At 33.9% G+C, this 16,362-nt stretch overlaps 2 protein-coding genes across 2 annotated transcripts; both read right to left on the reverse strand.

Moving 5' to 3' along the window:
• Nucleotides 1–345: 345 nt before the first annotated feature.
• On the reverse strand, nucleotides 346–918 carry LOC140179378 (protein MAIN-LIKE 1-like). Its single transcript, XM_072218241.1, has 2 exons — nucleotides 548–918; nucleotides 346–463 (listed from the first exon to the last, which is right to left on the reverse strand). The coding sequence occupies exons 1-2, from the start codon at nucleotides 916–918 to the stop codon at nucleotides 346–348; spliced, it is 489 nt and encodes a 162-aa protein (XP_072074342.1).
• An 8,616-nt stretch (nucleotides 919–9,534) lies between these two features.
• Nucleotides 9,535–14,421, reverse strand: LOC112751013 (uncharacterized). Its single transcript, XM_025799986.3, has 8 exons — nucleotides 13,897–14,421; nucleotides 13,379–13,496; nucleotides 12,887–13,248; nucleotides 12,293–12,409; nucleotides 11,920–12,036; nucleotides 10,385–10,477; nucleotides 10,149–10,253; nucleotides 9,535–9,871 (listed from the first exon to the last, which is right to left on the reverse strand). Exons 1-8 carry the CDS (start codon nucleotides 14,259–14,261, stop codon nucleotides 9,757–9,759), a joined length of 1,392 nt encoding a protein of 463 aa, XP_025655771.1. The 5' UTR covers nucleotides 14,262–14,421; the 3' UTR covers nucleotides 9,535–9,756.
• Between the last annotated feature and the right edge of the window lie 1,941 nt (nucleotides 14,422–16,362).

Here is a 16,362-nt window from a genome sequence, read left to right on the forward strand (position 1 = left end):
GCAAGGGTTGTAGTTGGTTGATTCGTGTAGCGCTGCGTGCACGAAAGGGCACTTGGGAGGTTAGGAGGTACAACGGGCCACACACATGCTTGGCAACCTCTATTTCAAGTGATCACCGTCAGCTGGATTACCACGTTATCTGTGCGAGGATTCTTCCTTTGGTTAGGGCAGATGCTGCGGTTACGGTAAAGGTACTACAACAAGCGACAGAAGCCTACGGTGCTGGTCAACTAGTATCTCCGGATGAATGACATCAGCAACCTCAACAGAAGAATAAGGCTCCCACACAAACTATATCGAAACAGTAAGAGTTTCATCAGACAATGACATTTAACAAAAACCAGTTCAAGTATCAGCAATAAATAAATGACTCACATCGTGGACACGCAATCGATCCAATGCAAGGCGTGCGGAAACTAATCTTTGTGCCCCTGCATCGTTCCTCGGCATAAAATTGGCCCACCTACAATTTTAATTGAAATGATGTCAAAACAAAGCATAACACATGATGTTCAACAATTTATGAATCGAAAATAATAAACCCTACCTGGAAGCAAGGGGAAACCCGAATCGGTCAAACCCAGTGGGCCTCAGAGTGGAAAACCTCAAGAAAATCCAAGACTGTAGCAGCTGTAGCGGCCCAGCCAAGTTGACAACGTTTCGATTTGTCCCACGACAAAGACATCTATACAAGCAGGCCAGTGCAGCCGAGCCCCAGCTATATCTACCCAAGTCGTCCAACGATGCCAAATAAGGCAACCAGCGAAGGTGGACCCGGTTTGCATTCTTGTCCGCAAACAGCTGAGACGACAACAGCATCAGAATATAAGCACGTGCGTATATACGCACGGTCTCATCACTAGCATCTGCTGGGAGAACCCGGAACCTCTCATGGAACCATGTGTAGCACACTGTCATCTGCTTTACTTTACTCTATGGAGGTAACTCCCCAAACAACTCCCGGAACCACACCCATGCTGGTCTACCGTGTTCCATCAGATTCTCAAACTCAGTCAGGCACCCACTAACGGGCGCACCATCGATCGGCAAACCCAGCTGATATGCCACATCCTGCAAAGTAATGGTGCACTCACCAAAGGGCATGTGGAAGGTGTGGGTCTCAGGACGCCACCGCTCAATAAATGCGCTAAGGAGAGGCTCATCAACCCAGAACCACTGACTGTTTAGCCTAGCCAAATGATACAAGCCCGCGGTCTCAAGATACGGTATAATCCGGTCATGTAAGGGCATATTCTGTTGTCTCCTAAGGGCGCTAATAACCCTACTAGGCTGCAAGATGTGGGTAACAAAATCACTCAACATACAACCATTACTAATAACATCAAATATAATTTAAAAAAAATTATTAGAATACTCACATTAGTTTTATTGATTCTCTTATTATGATATTAACAATGAAACTACGAGTACTATGTACTCATGATTACAATAAAAATAAAGTAATAAAATATTTTAACTAACAATAACCATAATAATAGCGATATTTACAAAAATACTATTAATCAGAATAACAAAATAAATAAACATAATAAAATATTTTTACTAACAATACCGATAATAATATCAACATTTATATAAACAATATTAATAACAACAACAATAAAAATAAAAATAATAAAATATTTTTACTAAGAATAACCATAAAAATATTGATTTTTATATAAACAATAAAATTTTAATTTACAGTAACCATAATAATATCAATATTTATATAAATAATATTAATCAAAATAACAATAAAAATAAACATCATAAATTATTTTTACTAACAATAATCCTAATAATATCAATATTTATATTTATAAGAATTTTAATAATAATAATAATAACAATAATAATAACTAACCTCTTCGTCGATATATCTTGCCACGTGAGCAACGCCATTTAGTCGGTACAAGCGATCCTCACCCTCTATTGGCTCCACCACCCACGCCTCGTTCAAACCTTCTAAGCTTTTCCCAAATCCTCTCAACACAACAAGCTTCAGAATTTTTTTGCTGGGACAAATGATCTGTGCCGAGCTTCAACGGATTAGGTATTTATAACCCCTAACACATAAATCGTGGGAGGCTATAGGGGTTTCTGTTTATTGCGCAGTATTCATAAACCGCGGTGGGTTACAGGGTTTTATATTTAATTCGTTTTTTTCATAAACCGTGGTAGCCTACCACGGTTTATGCCTTCCATTCCAACTTCATAAACCGCTGGAACCTCCCACGATTTACAAAGAACAAAATTTTCTCATAAACCGTCCCTTGCAGCCACGGATTATGTATAATTCAGAAACCGTGGTGGGTTGCCACGGATTACATAGAAGTGATTTTTGCACATACAAATAACATGATTCAGATTTGTGTATTTGGGTAAACATTTCAAGTACTTTATTTATTTGGGTGAATTGCCCTAACTTTTTGGTTGAACTAATAAATCAATAAATCAATAATTTAACCAATTCGACTACCGATTCGGTTCTAACAACTAAAGTATAACTCCTTCACCCTTAGCCGTTTTAGAGTATATAGGGTATAGGGGGAAGGAATATAATAATATTATATTATTATTACTTCTAAATCACGTAAGTAAAAATTATTTTTTACATTAATACACATTTATTTTGTGCAATTGTGCATAATCATTGTAAAAACAAAGTAAAAATTCACGTGCAGTACTTTAATAGCAACTGAAAATTATTACATAATTTTACATATTTAATTAAATTATTATTTAATAATTTTTAATTATTAATTTTATATAAAAAGTAACTACATATAAATTTTTGTCTTGTAAAACACATACGATTAGATGTTTGAATTTTTTTAATAAAAAATTCAATATTTATATATTTGCTAAAGTTTAGAAATTAGAATGATTTATGTTCTAGGTTCCTATGTATTTTTCCTAAATTTTGCAGGTTTCTTGAAAATGTTTTAAATGCGAAAATGACCAAAATATTTGACTGGAGTTTCTTTACATAGTCTAGGATTATTATATAAAAAGTGGTCCACGGTTATATAAAATATTTTTTATTTTATTAAAATTAAATTAAAAATTAATTATTGTCACAATCCACAACAGTAGTGCTCACATATGAACCAATGAACCATATATTAAAGAGGTGATAGTTTTGTAATTAAAAAAATATTATAAACTATCAAAATTTATTAATTTTTGTTATTATTTAATTATTAATTTAATTTTTTAATTTAATTCTTTTAATTTAATAATTTAACAATATATTTTATTTTATATTTTTAGAACTAATAAATTTTAATAATATTTTAATATATCTCTTGTAATTGTATTAATTTATTTTAATATACATATAAACCATATTCTTAATCAATTTATATATCTATAAGATTTTTTTTTTTAATTTAGCGTCTCTTTTGAAAAACTTTTGTGTGTTTTTACTTTTTTTTCTTGTGTTTACTCGAGAATTTAATTAAATTCCTTAATTTGAAAGTATAATAAGATTTTTAAATATTTTTATATAATTATCTAACTTTTAGATAATCGGCTATGCTGTTAGAAAAATAATAGAAATCAACTCCAATCTCATTATCATGGTTCTTTGCTTTGGTGTCAACTATCAAGTCTCAACCAACCTTTGTTTCCATGACAGTGATTGTTTCCACCATTCAATTCGCTCTTTTCTCTTCCAAATCCTTCTTCTCATTTGATCGGATTTTACACAAACATGTTGCGAGCAGCATCATTCTCGAGGTTCAGCTTCTCTCTTCATATCCCCTCTTTTCTTGTGCCCTATGTTTTCCCTTTTCGCTTTCCTTCCTGTTCATGTTCAATGTCAAGCCTTCACTCTCATTCTGAGCTCACATCCCCTCGCCATGTTGATGAAGCTGTTGATTCCTTCACTCGCATGCTCTCTATGCGTCGCCCTCCATCCATCATCCAATTTAACCAGATTTTGGGGTCTCTTGCCAAGACGCACCATTTCCCCACCGCCATTTCCCTTTTTCAGCAATTGCAAGCCAGGGGAGTTGCGCCCAGCATAGTTACTATGAATATTTTAATCAATTGTTACTGCGGCATGGGTCGGACCACTCTCGCTTTCTCTGTATTCGCCATGATTTTCAGGATGGGTTTTCAGCCAAATACAATAACATTGACTACACTCATTAAAGGTCTCTGTCTATGTGGTAAGGTTGAAAAAGCACTGCACTTTCACGACAGAATGCTGGCTCAAGGATTTCAGTTTAATCAAATCACTTATACCACCTTGATTGATGGGCTCTGTAAGACCGGACACACAGCAGCTGCTATTCAAGTGTTGAGAAAGATCCCACAGTATGGCATTGTTCCTGATGTCTTCATGTATAGCGCAATTATTGATAGCCTGTGCAAGGATACACTTGTAAGTCAGGCTTTTCATTTCTATTCTGAAATGCTTGCTAAGGGAATTTCTCCTAATGTTATCACCTATACCACTCTAATTTTTGGATTGTGCCTTGTGGGTCAACTTAAGGAAGCCATTGATTTACTAAATCATATGATGCTGAACAACATTACTCCAAATGTTCATACCTATAATACTTTGATTGATGGACTATGTAAGGAGGGAAATATCAAAGATGCTAAGAGTGTGTTGGCTGTGATGACAAAAGATGGTGTGAAAAGAGATGTGGTTACTTATCATTGTTTAATGGACGGGTATTGCTTGGTTAACGAATTAAACAAGGCAAAATGTATATTCGACACAATGACCCAGATAGGAATGGCTCCTGATATCCGAAGTTACAATATTATTATTAATGGCTTGTGCAAAAGTAAATTGATGGACGATGCCTTGAATCTCTTTGACGAGATGCGTCGCAAGAACTTGGTTCCTGACACGGTAACTTACAATACTCTAATTGATGGCTTGGGAAAATCAAGGAGAATCTCTTGTGCTTCAAAGCTTCTTGTTGAGATGCATAATAAAGGTCAACCTGCTAATATAATCACTTACAATTCCTTGTTGGATGGGATGTTCAATATCAAACAACTTGACAAGGCACTTGTGTTATTTAATCAAATGAAAGAGAGTGGCATTGATCCAGATATATGCACGTATAATATACTTATTGATGGCCTATGCAAATGTGGAAGACTTACAGATGCAAAAGAGATTTTTCAAGATCTCTCCATTAAAAACTATCATCCAAATGTGAGGACATACAATATTATGATCAATGGGCTCTGCAAAGAGGGCTTATCTAAAGAAGCATTGGCCCTGCTGTCAGAAATGGAAGACAACGGTTGCTTACCAAATGCTATGACTTTTGAAATCATTATTCGTGCTTTGTTTGGAAAAGGTGAGAATGACAGAGCGGAGAAACTTCTTCGGGAAATGATTGCTAGAGGCTTATTGAATGGATGAAAGAAAGGAAGATACATCAACTCAAATTGAAATCACATCTCTATTATTGCTGAATATGTATCATAGTTCTGTAAATTCTGTATCTGTTGGGTCAGAGAACTTTGGCAATGCCATAACATCAATACCACTGATGTCTTGACTATCTCATTTTTATTCAATTAATTTTGAGCTTTCAATTTTTGTAATTGTTATCATCCTTTTTAATCCCACTATGCTTTATTGATTCTTTAGAGGATATTCCTAGTTGTAGCTTACAGGTTTAGTGTTTAAGATCTCTTTATAGTAAGAGTAATACCCCAAATAGGTCCCCAAGAAATTTATCATCCGACAGTTTTGTCCCCCACAAAATTTAACTAAGATTTCGATCTTGAGGTTCTCAGATATCCCCCAGATACGCCCCCAAAACCGTTTGATTCGGTTAAAGTGGTGACGTGTCAGGTTAACCGTGACATGTTACCTTTAGGACATTTTGGTCCCCATCTACGCTGGATAAAACGACGTCGTATTGGAACCAGGGGCAAAACGACGTCGTATTGGAACCAGGGGCAAAACGACGTCGTTTCGGGAAGGACAAATTCGTCCCCACTTAGACAGAAAATGCAAACGGCGCCGTTTTCATGTGGGGGACCTATTTGCCTTATAATAGTATCTTAGGAGACCTATTTGACCTATAATTCGTGATGTCAAAAGAAGTTATATTTACTTCAACGCAAACCTTAAAAACACATTGACATTGATCTGTTCATTTATCAAAATGGTAACATAAACCTGAGAACCCAAACATGTTAACCACACAAATATTTGGCTTCAATAGCAACACAAACCAAATCAAGTCAAAAGAAGGTTTATTTTCTTCAACACAAACTAAACGAAACCATTCTAAATAACATAACATCTTCGTCCTCCAACATAACAAAAGGTGGTAATATAACTAAGACAACAACTTTCACACTAATTCTTAGAAGCATCATTTCTTAAAAGACTGGTTCAACCCTCGTGTTGGAATGAATTTAAACAACTTAGATACTGTGCCACTAGTTGCAGGTGATATTGTCTCAACACTAACACTCCCCGAATTCTCGGCCCTAATTACTGTCTCCTTTGAACGTCTAAAAGAAAGCTAAGCTTGGAATAAATAGTATTATTATCACCATGTTTCACACAAAATTTCAGTATTGCTAAAACATGGTGATAACAATACTGTTTATTCCAAGTTCAGCTTTCTTTTAGACGTCCAAAGGAGACAGTAATTAGGGCCGAGAATTCAGGGAGTGTTAGTGCTGAGACAATATCAGCTGCAACCAGTGGCACAGTATTTAAGTTGTTCAAATTCATTCCAACACGAGGGTTGAACCAGTCTTTCAAAAAATGATGCTTCTAATAATTAGTGTGAAAGTTGTTGTCTTAGTTATGTTACCACCTTTTGTTCTGTTGGAGGAAGAAGACGTTATGTTATTTAGAATGGTTTCGTTTAGTTTGTGTTGAAGAAAATAAACCTTCTTTTGACTTGATTTGGTTTGTGTTGCTATTGAAGCCAAATATTTGTGTGATTAACATGTTTGGGTTCTCAGGTTTATGTTACCATTTTGATAAATGAACGGACCAATGTCAATGTGTTTTTAAGGTTTGCGTTGAAGTAAATATAGCTTCTTTTAACATCACGAATTATAGGTCAAATAGGTCCCCTAAGATACTATTATAAGGAAAATAGGTCCCCCACATGAAAACGGCGCCGTTTGCATTCTCTGTCTAAGTGGGAGACGAATTTGTCCTCCCCGAAACGACGTTGTTTTGCCCCTGGTTCCAATACGACGTCGTTTTGTCCAACGTGGATGGGGACCAAAATGTCCTAAAGGTGACATGTCACAGTTAACCTAACACGTCACCACTTTAACCGAATCAAACGGTTTTGGAGAAGTATTTGGGGGATATCTGAGAACCTCAGGGTCGAAATCTTAGTTAAATTTTGTGGGGGACAAAACTGTCGGATGGTAAATTTCTTGGGGACCTATTTGAGGTATTACTCTTATAGTAATTAATAGTTCTTTACTGTTATCCTATGTGATCATATATCTTAACTATTATCATGCTACAAACTAAGAAAAACAAAAAAGAGTGCTATAAACATTTGCAAATCCGTTGCATTCTGTATAAGGAAAATTACATTATTATGAAAAATATGTGGTTCTAAAATATGAGTGTGTTAATAATTCGGTTATGGTTTCCCAACTTCAAATTTTATGTTAGTTTGCTTGTTGATCAATGACTTCTCTATGGAGATTGGCAATATTTGCTTTACACTGGATTTTGACCTGCTTAAATGAGTGTGGTTTGGCCACCTAAGTATTTCAAAGCAGATACATTTCTGTATCAATATTTCTCTTGCCTTGATTTTAGTTTGTAGTTTTGTACATCTAAACTTGTGTCGCAAGAACTTAATTCCTAACACGGTAACTTACAACACTCTTATTGATGGCTTGGGCAAATCAAAGAGAATCTCCGGTGCTTTGGAGCTTTTTATTGAGATGCATGATAAAGGTCAACCTTCTATATTCATTTACAATTTCTTGATAGATGCCTTGTGCAAAAACCGACTACTTGACAAGGCACTTGTGTTATTCAGTAAAATGGAAGAGATTGGCATTAACCAAATATACACTCATACAACATACTTATTGATGGCCTATGTAAAAGTGGAAAACTTAAACATGCTGAGGAGATTTTTCAGGATCTTCCCGTTAGAGGCTATTGTCTAGACGTCCAGACATACAATATTATGATCAATAGTCTTTCTAGAGAGGGTCTGTTTGAAGATGCATTGGCCCTGTTGTCAAAAAAGGAACATGATGATTGCATTCCTGATGCTGTGACTTTTGAAACCATTATTTGAGCTTTGTTTGAAAAAGATGAGAATGATACGGCAGAAAAACTCCTTCGGGAAATAATTGCTAGAGGCTTATTGAATAGATAAAAGGTAAAATACATCTCAAATTAAAATTACATTTCTATTGTTGTTGAATATTTAGAATAGTTATATAAATTCTCTATATGCTGGGGCAGAGGACTTTGGCATTGCCATGACCTCACTATCACTAATGTTTTGACTATCTCAATTTTATTCAATTAAGTTTGCACTTTTGATTTTCACAATTGTTAATAATTTTGTTATGGTTTCCCTGCTATTCCTAAACTGTGCAACTTGTTTTTCTTTATTTATGTAGGTGGAGTATCTAACTAATTCCCATGACTGTTGACATTTATCATTAGCAACCGTGAACTGTTGTTTATTTGACCGAATTCTCCAAGAGCTGTAGTAAAACGAATTTAAGTGGGGATTAAGGATGTATTCATAAGCTATACGGTTTTCTATTCCACCTTAAAAACAAATCCAACTTCTAAAATGTGTGTCGCCTCTTCTGATTTTCCTTTTTATCTTTATTTCCTTTTCAGATTACAACCTAAGCGAAATCGATTTAGGTTATCCATCTAAAGTTTAAACTTCCCAATTTATCTCGTTATCTTTTTTTTTTTTTTTGGTAATTATTATTTATCTCGTTATCTATTAGAAGCAGTTCCACACATCAAAAATTCAAAATTGTCTTTTTTATGCTAAAGCGTGTGATGATGACACTTGATGTCAAAACAAAAGATATCGCGTGTGAAGAAAAGATAGAGAACATGGAGAAGAAGAAGAAAATGAAAGAGGCCATGATTCTTGTTACTATTGTATTTCTGTGGCAATAATTATTGATAGGAGTCGGAGCTGTAATTACTTTTGATGGCTGCCAAATAGCCGAAGGGAGTTTTGGATTTATTTTGTTGAATGCATCTGCTGACTCAGGTTGATTCTTATAGTGGATTTTGGAATGCTGGTTTTTTGTTACTATTATTTTCAAGATAAATATTCCTCCATATTAGTTAGAGTTTAAGGGTTCGACTAATGTGCTCCCTTTTATTTGCTATATTCCTCAATTATCATATTGGGAATATAGCAAGACTAAAACATAACGAGAGAAATAAAAATACTACTCTTTTGCTTGATCTTACAATTGCTCGAATTGATACTTCAATTGACATGAATTTTCGTCTTCGTATATTTCTTCCTTATTAAGTTGGAACATTCACATTTCACGAGATTCAATCCAACTCCAGATATATTAGTGATGGTACATTACACATCGTTAAATTTGCTTCTAGATCTGTACATGATCATATTAAACATCTTCAATTACATTCAAATAACTCTCTCTGATTATATTGCAGATGTGTATCTTTCTAATGAAATGACTATAAAATAAACTGGAAAGAAAACCCACATTTGACTCCACCATGCAAATGCCGCCCTATGGATCTCTTCATCAATATGATCTTTTCCAAACATGCTCCTCATGCTCATTGGTTGGTTGCTCTTTAGGTCGTTCAATGTTGCACTTCAGACAATTCTTATTTCTTGCATAATTGTAGAAATTACACCTAACCAAGTAATATGAAACAACAAACTTTAGCATGCTAGGAAAAGAGAAGAGACAACAGGATCAGGTGGACTTGTATGCTCCTTAAACACGTTTAATATGTAATTCAAAAACATCTATAGCCACTTATTTTCATTTATGCTGTTTCAAAATTATATAACACAAAATGAGTAGCCATGAATGTTCCTGGAGCACACATTAAGTATGTAAGAGCATACTAGAAAATTCTTGACGATAAAAGAGAAGGAAAGGAGAAGAAGAAGAAACAATAAACTCACTTAGGACAACTCCAATCCCCGGGATGTTGATATTTGTTGGAACTAGGACTTGGCTCTTGACAATGCAAGCACTTCACTTTACTAGCAAAATTCATGAAACCACACCTACATACAATAGAAATCCTATTAACAATTTTTTAAACCAAACTTTGAAAGTCAATATGAATTTCCACATAATACACAAAGCAACATATAAAACAAGAAACTCGAGGGTCAGGTGGAGAAAGAGAACTTACTTGGAGCAACTCCAGTCCCCGGGATGTTTCTTGGGTCTTTGCTCAGAGCAACGCAAACACTTCGATTTACTAGCGAAATTCATGAACCCGCACCTATATAAACGAGAAAATTCTTGAAACTATTGCTTATAAGTCAACATTCACGAATTCTGTTCCTAATCTGTTAGTGCTATGAATCCAGCCTTTGCTGGTACTCAAGCCAAAGCTCCTTTAAGCTTTAAGTTAAAGGATGCTTGCGAATGAGAGCTGTGTGATTACAGATTAGCAATGTTGGTAGCTAGTATGATACCAAATGCAATAGTAGGCAAATGCAGGGCATGGTTTTGTCAATTAAAACAATAATATATATAACAATCCATTCATCCACAAGCTCAAAAGGACAAAACCATCATCCCAACATTATAAAACAAAGACAGCTGAAAAATGCATATAATAAATTACACAGCACAACAATAGAGGATCCACAGAGCTTATAGAAACACACAATTCTACTGTATACTAAAATATTTACATAACATGAGATTGTGTATGTATTCTAGCGATTGGACGAGTATATCATATGAACAAGCTTAATAGATGATAACTTTTGACATCTAAGTTGTATGTTTCACCATTTTAGTGCAAAGAAAGACCGCATCCTAAAATAGTGCCAACTGCAGCTGTTCGATAGGGTTTAGACAATTCAAGAATCCTGGGTTATAAAATATAATAAATAGCATTCTTTGTGGAGTTCTTTGTTCAGCGTGTTCCGAGAATTGTGGGTGCGTCTCATATCACTAGCTCAGTTTCTTTTGATGATGTTTGCAGGTTTTGGGAGAAAGAAAGAGGCTAAATTTTTGTGGCAATGTGCAATATATTCCACTATTTGGAGCATTTGGCTAGAACAGTCTTCGTACATTTCATGACAGATTCACAGGAAAAGTTGTTTGTTTGGGTTAGAAAAAGGTGTTTAGCATCTATGTGTCTAAAATATATTATTTTTTCAGATGACTTTCCCTCTCAAACATGATGAGAGATTGGAAGTTGCAGTTCATTGAAGCTTCCGAACTTGTTTGTATTTCCAATGGTTTGTAGAAACTCTTTCCTCCACCCATTTGTACTTTTCTCTCAATATAGTAATGATATTCTTTCTTTTGTTATCAATTAAAAAATATATAAAATAAATAGCTAGAATGATGGTATTGAGAACTCCGAAATAAATGTTTGTAACATTTATCGGTGGATTTATCTATCTATAAAAAAATAGAGTTGTGTTTAGTTTCAAAATGATCCCAACCAAAATGAGAAACAGATGAAGCATGAAAAACTCTAGAAGAAATTAAATGCAATATATATTATCAAAAGGGTTAATGAGTGCAAAGTTATCAATGTGCCCAAGTTATAGTGTTGCTATCAATATGATTTATTCACCTTTGATCCAGGAAAGAGATAATGATTCATTTTCTATCACAAAGGTATCCTAAGGTATAAACAATTCCCTGGAAATGTAACAGTTAGCAAAAATAGTAAAGCAATATAAAAGATAGGAGACTCACTGTGGACAATTCCAATCTCCTTTTTTCATTTCAACTTCATCTAGATTGATCCTCTTGGGCCCGGTTGTCTTACATTTTAGACACTGAAAATTTCTGGAAAAATTCATAAAACTGCATCTGCAGCAAAACCAACAAGAATATGTCAGCAGATCATAAGGAGCAAGTGAAACAGTTACACATGCATAATTGCATATGGTCAACTACAAAAGTTAGAGAAAAAAAGATCATAGAACAGGGTAATTCATATAATGCTATTGTTATGAACCAAAATTATATGACTTCAGAAAAGGAACCTTCATAAATAAATGGAAAACGTGACCATGCCCTGGGATAAAAGCTAGTAAAAAGCAAGTAAAGCAGCTAGAGGACTTACTCTGGACATATCCAATCTCCTTTACTCATTTGATTAGTAGGCAGATCAACATCCTTTGGCTTATTTTTTTTACAATTTAAGCATTCTGTATTCCTAGAGAAGTTCATAAAATTGCATCTGCGGGAAACATGGAAGCAAACAAAAATGAGAGAATCAACTGTTACAAATGAATTATTAGGTGGCCAATAGGTAAATTGCAGATGTCAAAAAGTCATGGAAATATGCACCAAGATTTTGAAAGCTCTTCATCTTGATTCATGTATAGCATTATTAACAAAGGTAGAGTAAAGTATCTACAGGCCTAAATTACTTCAGCTTTCTTCAGAATGAACAATATCTCTTAAAGCAATTTGCTTGAGAGAAACCTAATTAGACAGGTAAAATAGGTAATCATCTGACAACAGATTTTGAAAGAGTCAAAGAGATGACGTTGCTTTAATATATAAAAAAAATAGTAGATAGATCACTTGCTTGAATTCATGAGCAACATGCTTATGAACAAAGAATATCTTCCAAATTTCATGTGGAACTGTGGAAGTGGAGAAAAACTATAAATTCACTGAAGATATGACTGCATCAGCTAGTATGACTCACTTTTGGCAAATCCAGTCATGTTTCTTCATCTCCGCTTCTTTTGAAAATTTACTAGTTGTTGAAGTTAGTGGTTGGCCTTCTGCCACAGCATTTTGGGCAGTGGGCTTTGATCGAGCAGGAGCATGAGGAGCTGGAGCAGGAGATGACTCACTCAACTCAATCAGCTGGGAGAGAAGTTTTCGCACAGATGATTCAACAAGTTCTCTCCCCGAGGGTTTCTCTCCACCAGAAAGAACAACTGGATCTAGTGCGTAGAACAAAAGTATTCTAACTACATCCACAGTTCGAGCATCAACTCCAAGGGTCTCCATAATCACATAAGCCCTATCACAGGAGCCTCGCAGGTGGCAAGCACTACAGACCTGAACAAAAACAATAAACTTGAGTGAAGAATAAAGAACTAAATCGTATGGATTAACAGGAACATTTGAACGTCATGCATTTTAAAAGCTTAAAGCTTGAAACAAAAAATCAAAAAATGAACTGACATACATCCCCTTCATCTAATTGCAGGTGGGCTCTCAACCTTTTAGCCGAATTTACAGCTTTTCGGAGAAGATTAGGACATCCTCCCTCCACGATTGCTTGAAGATCACTCGAGGACAGCAACCTGCATGCATAAGAAGCAAAAGAACTTGATGCTAATTCTAAACTCTAACTCTAACATACCATGATGCTAAATTGCTGATGCTTGAATGTAGTGTGTGTGTTAACATTAGCTTATTTGGAGTTTGAAATAGCTAAATAACCTCCCCTTTAGACCCTCCTCAATGTGCATTTTTCTCAGTTCTTACATAACCAACTTCAGAAACAAATAGAAAACTTCCATTGTCACCAAACAAGTAAAGAAAACTACTCATGAACTCAAGCTAGTTATGAAAAATGTGCTTCCCGCTGCAAACTCAACTTAAAAATTAAGTACTTTCTCGCATTCCAATAATCTAATGAGACGCAAATATATAAATGAGAGAGAGAGAGAGAGAGAGAGAGAGAGAGAGAAGAAAACGCACCTGAAAAGATCGTAGCGGTCACGACCGAAGCTGAGACAGGCATCCTTCAAGAGGTTCATGTTGACGTAAACGGCGTCGTCTCCATCATCGCCAGAAGAAGAGGATTTGGTTAGATAGCCTTTGGTACTCAAACGGTCGACGAAAGAGATCCATTCGGGCCAAGGATGGTGGATTTGGAGGCGGTTGTCCTGGTCGACAGAGGTGACGGCGGTAGCGGCGGATGAAGAAAAAGCGCGGCGGCGTGGCGGGGGTTTGAGAGGGAAAAGGATTGGTTTAGAGAAGGGAAGAAAGGAAGAAGAGAGGAATCGATGGGTACGGAACAGGGTGGTTCCGAATCCGTACAGTGCGAGCTTTGAAGCTGACATGGTTAGTGGTAAGTGGTAACTACTTCTTCCTCTTCTTCCTCAGCTATGCTTAGCTGAGAGGGTTTATCTTAAAGTTGGAGTTCACACTCAGGGTTTTGCAATGCACCAACCCCCCAAATCCCAACGTTTTTGTTTCAGTTAAAAATAAAATCAGAAATTTATGGACAATAATTATTGGAATAATACTATATATTTAAATTTTTTTGTTAAATTTTTTTTTTACCAAAAATAGGAAAACTTGAATCTGACACCTATAAAAAGATTATGCCATTTGAGTTATAACTCATTAGTTAATTAAGTTGGTTTAACATAACCAAATCAATTATAATTAATATTATTCTAAATTTTATTATTTAATTTAGTTAAACTTAGTTCATAAAAGACTTGAATATATAGTATTATTCTTGTAAATAATACTGCACATTAAAATTTGTTTACTAACCGAGTCTAATTAAGTTGATCGAATATCAATAAAAATTAATTATGAATAACATTATTCCAAATTTTATTGTTTAACTTAGTTTATAAAAAAACTTAAATGCATAATATTATTATTTTATTTATTCGTTTAAATAAGTGTTAGAGACTCAAATCTTATGTATGTAATAATTTATTGGTAAAATTTAGATATAATGTATATACACAAATAGGTCCTGAAAAATTTTGCATCAGACATTTTGTCTTTAAAAATTTTTTATTACATTTAGATTCTTGAATTTTATAAAAGTAAAATATATGAGTCCTGACTTTAGTTATATATGTTATTTTTATTTGGACAAATAGATCTTTAAAAGTATGACGCAAAGACCTATATATCTTATTTTTATAAAGTTTAAAGATTTCAACATAATTACCTTTTTTTAAAACAAAAATATCCAATGCAAAATTTTTTTAAAAACTTATTTGAATGTATATTCTAAAATTTTTTTTTGGTGACAATGTATATTCTAAAATTTAAATTCATAATAAATTAGTCTTTAATTTATCAAATTAAATAATATTATAATATATTTTTTACGTAAACTTTTGGTATTGTATTATATATAAATTTATAAAAAAAATAACATTATCAAAATAAAAAAGACATTATCATTTTTATGTAATATAATATATAAGTAAATAAATAGATAGATAGATTCAAAATTTCAAATAACATTGTTTAATAACAAAAGGATTGGTAATAATTTATAAAAAGATGTGTTATGCATAAAAATTGAGGTAAAAAACATGATTGGGATCATACGGTAGGATAAGATTCATAAAAAATTAGTTGTAAAGTGGATATTACTCGATGATCAAAGACTTAGTATTCCAAAAATATTTTTAGAGCAATAATAGGGCCAGTAACTTTTGTGATTGATAGTCATCAAATAGTCATTAATGATGATTTAATGGTGTGATATTGGTGTGAGATTTCATCCAATGGCTCACCTTTCTCTGCTGGTTACATGCTGGCCAAAATTCAATAAAATTGTTGGTCCCTAGACTTTTCCATATTTTTATATTTAGAAAAAATAATAAATAAAACCTTAATCTTTTGATTCACCAATATTTAAATTTTTAAAAATTTAAAAATATATTTAAGTCCTTGATATTTTCAAAATTTAAACACATTAATTTTTCTGTTCACTTGAATCTATCAAATTCAACGAAAAAATTAAACGTGGCTTCTGTTGTATTGACATTGCCGATATACGGATACACACATGGGAGAGTTTTTAAAATGAAATAAATTAGATTCAGGAATTGATATGTCCAGATTATGAGAAAGTCAAAACTTAAATATATTCTCAAATTTTTGGAGACTTAAATATCTCCAGACTAAAAAGTCAAGAATCTATTTATCTTTTTTTCTTACATTTATAAATAAAGCTAGTGTATTGTAATTTTTTTCATAATATTACAAATAGAAACTTTTAATAAAAAATATAAATTATTTTAAGTCCTTTATGCATTGAATATGCTAAAATAATCAAAATCCTCTACTTTTAACTGATATCCTTAAGCCTTAAAGCACCATTTAATTAAATCTACCATTTAAATATCTCAAATTGAAGCTTATCTTTTAAAAACATGTTTTGGTAGGCTCAACAAGTACCAA

The sequence above is a fragment of the Arachis hypogaea genome, chromosome 15, assembly GCF_003086295.3.
Source record: "Arachis hypogaea cultivar Tifrunner chromosome 15, arahy.Tifrunner.gnm2.J5K5, whole genome shotgun sequence".
In the NCBI taxonomy this organism is placed as follows: Eukaryota; Viridiplantae; Streptophyta; class Magnoliopsida; order Fabales; family Fabaceae; genus Arachis; species Arachis hypogaea.

Coding starts and splice junctions, on each gene's coding strand:
- LOC112751013 (XM_025799986.3), bottom strand. CDS start 14,261: ATGTCAGCTTCAAAGCTCGCACTGTACGGATTCGGAACCACCCTGTTC. Junction 13,497..13,896: donor GACCGCTACGATCTTTTCAG/GTGCGTTTTCTT, acceptor TTATGCATGCAG/GTTGCTGTCCTCGAGTGATC. Junction 10,478..11,919: donor GGAGATTGGAATTGTCCACA/GTGAGTCTCCTA, acceptor TCGTTTATATAG/GTGCGGGTTCATGAATTTCG.
- LOC140179378 (XM_072218241.1), bottom strand. CDS start 918: ATGACAGTGTGCTACACATGGTTCCATGAGAGGTTCCGGGTTCTCCCA. Junction 464..547: donor GGGTTTCCCCTTGCTTCCAG/GTAGGGTTTATT, acceptor TTAAAATTGTAG/GTGGGCCAATTTTATGCCGA.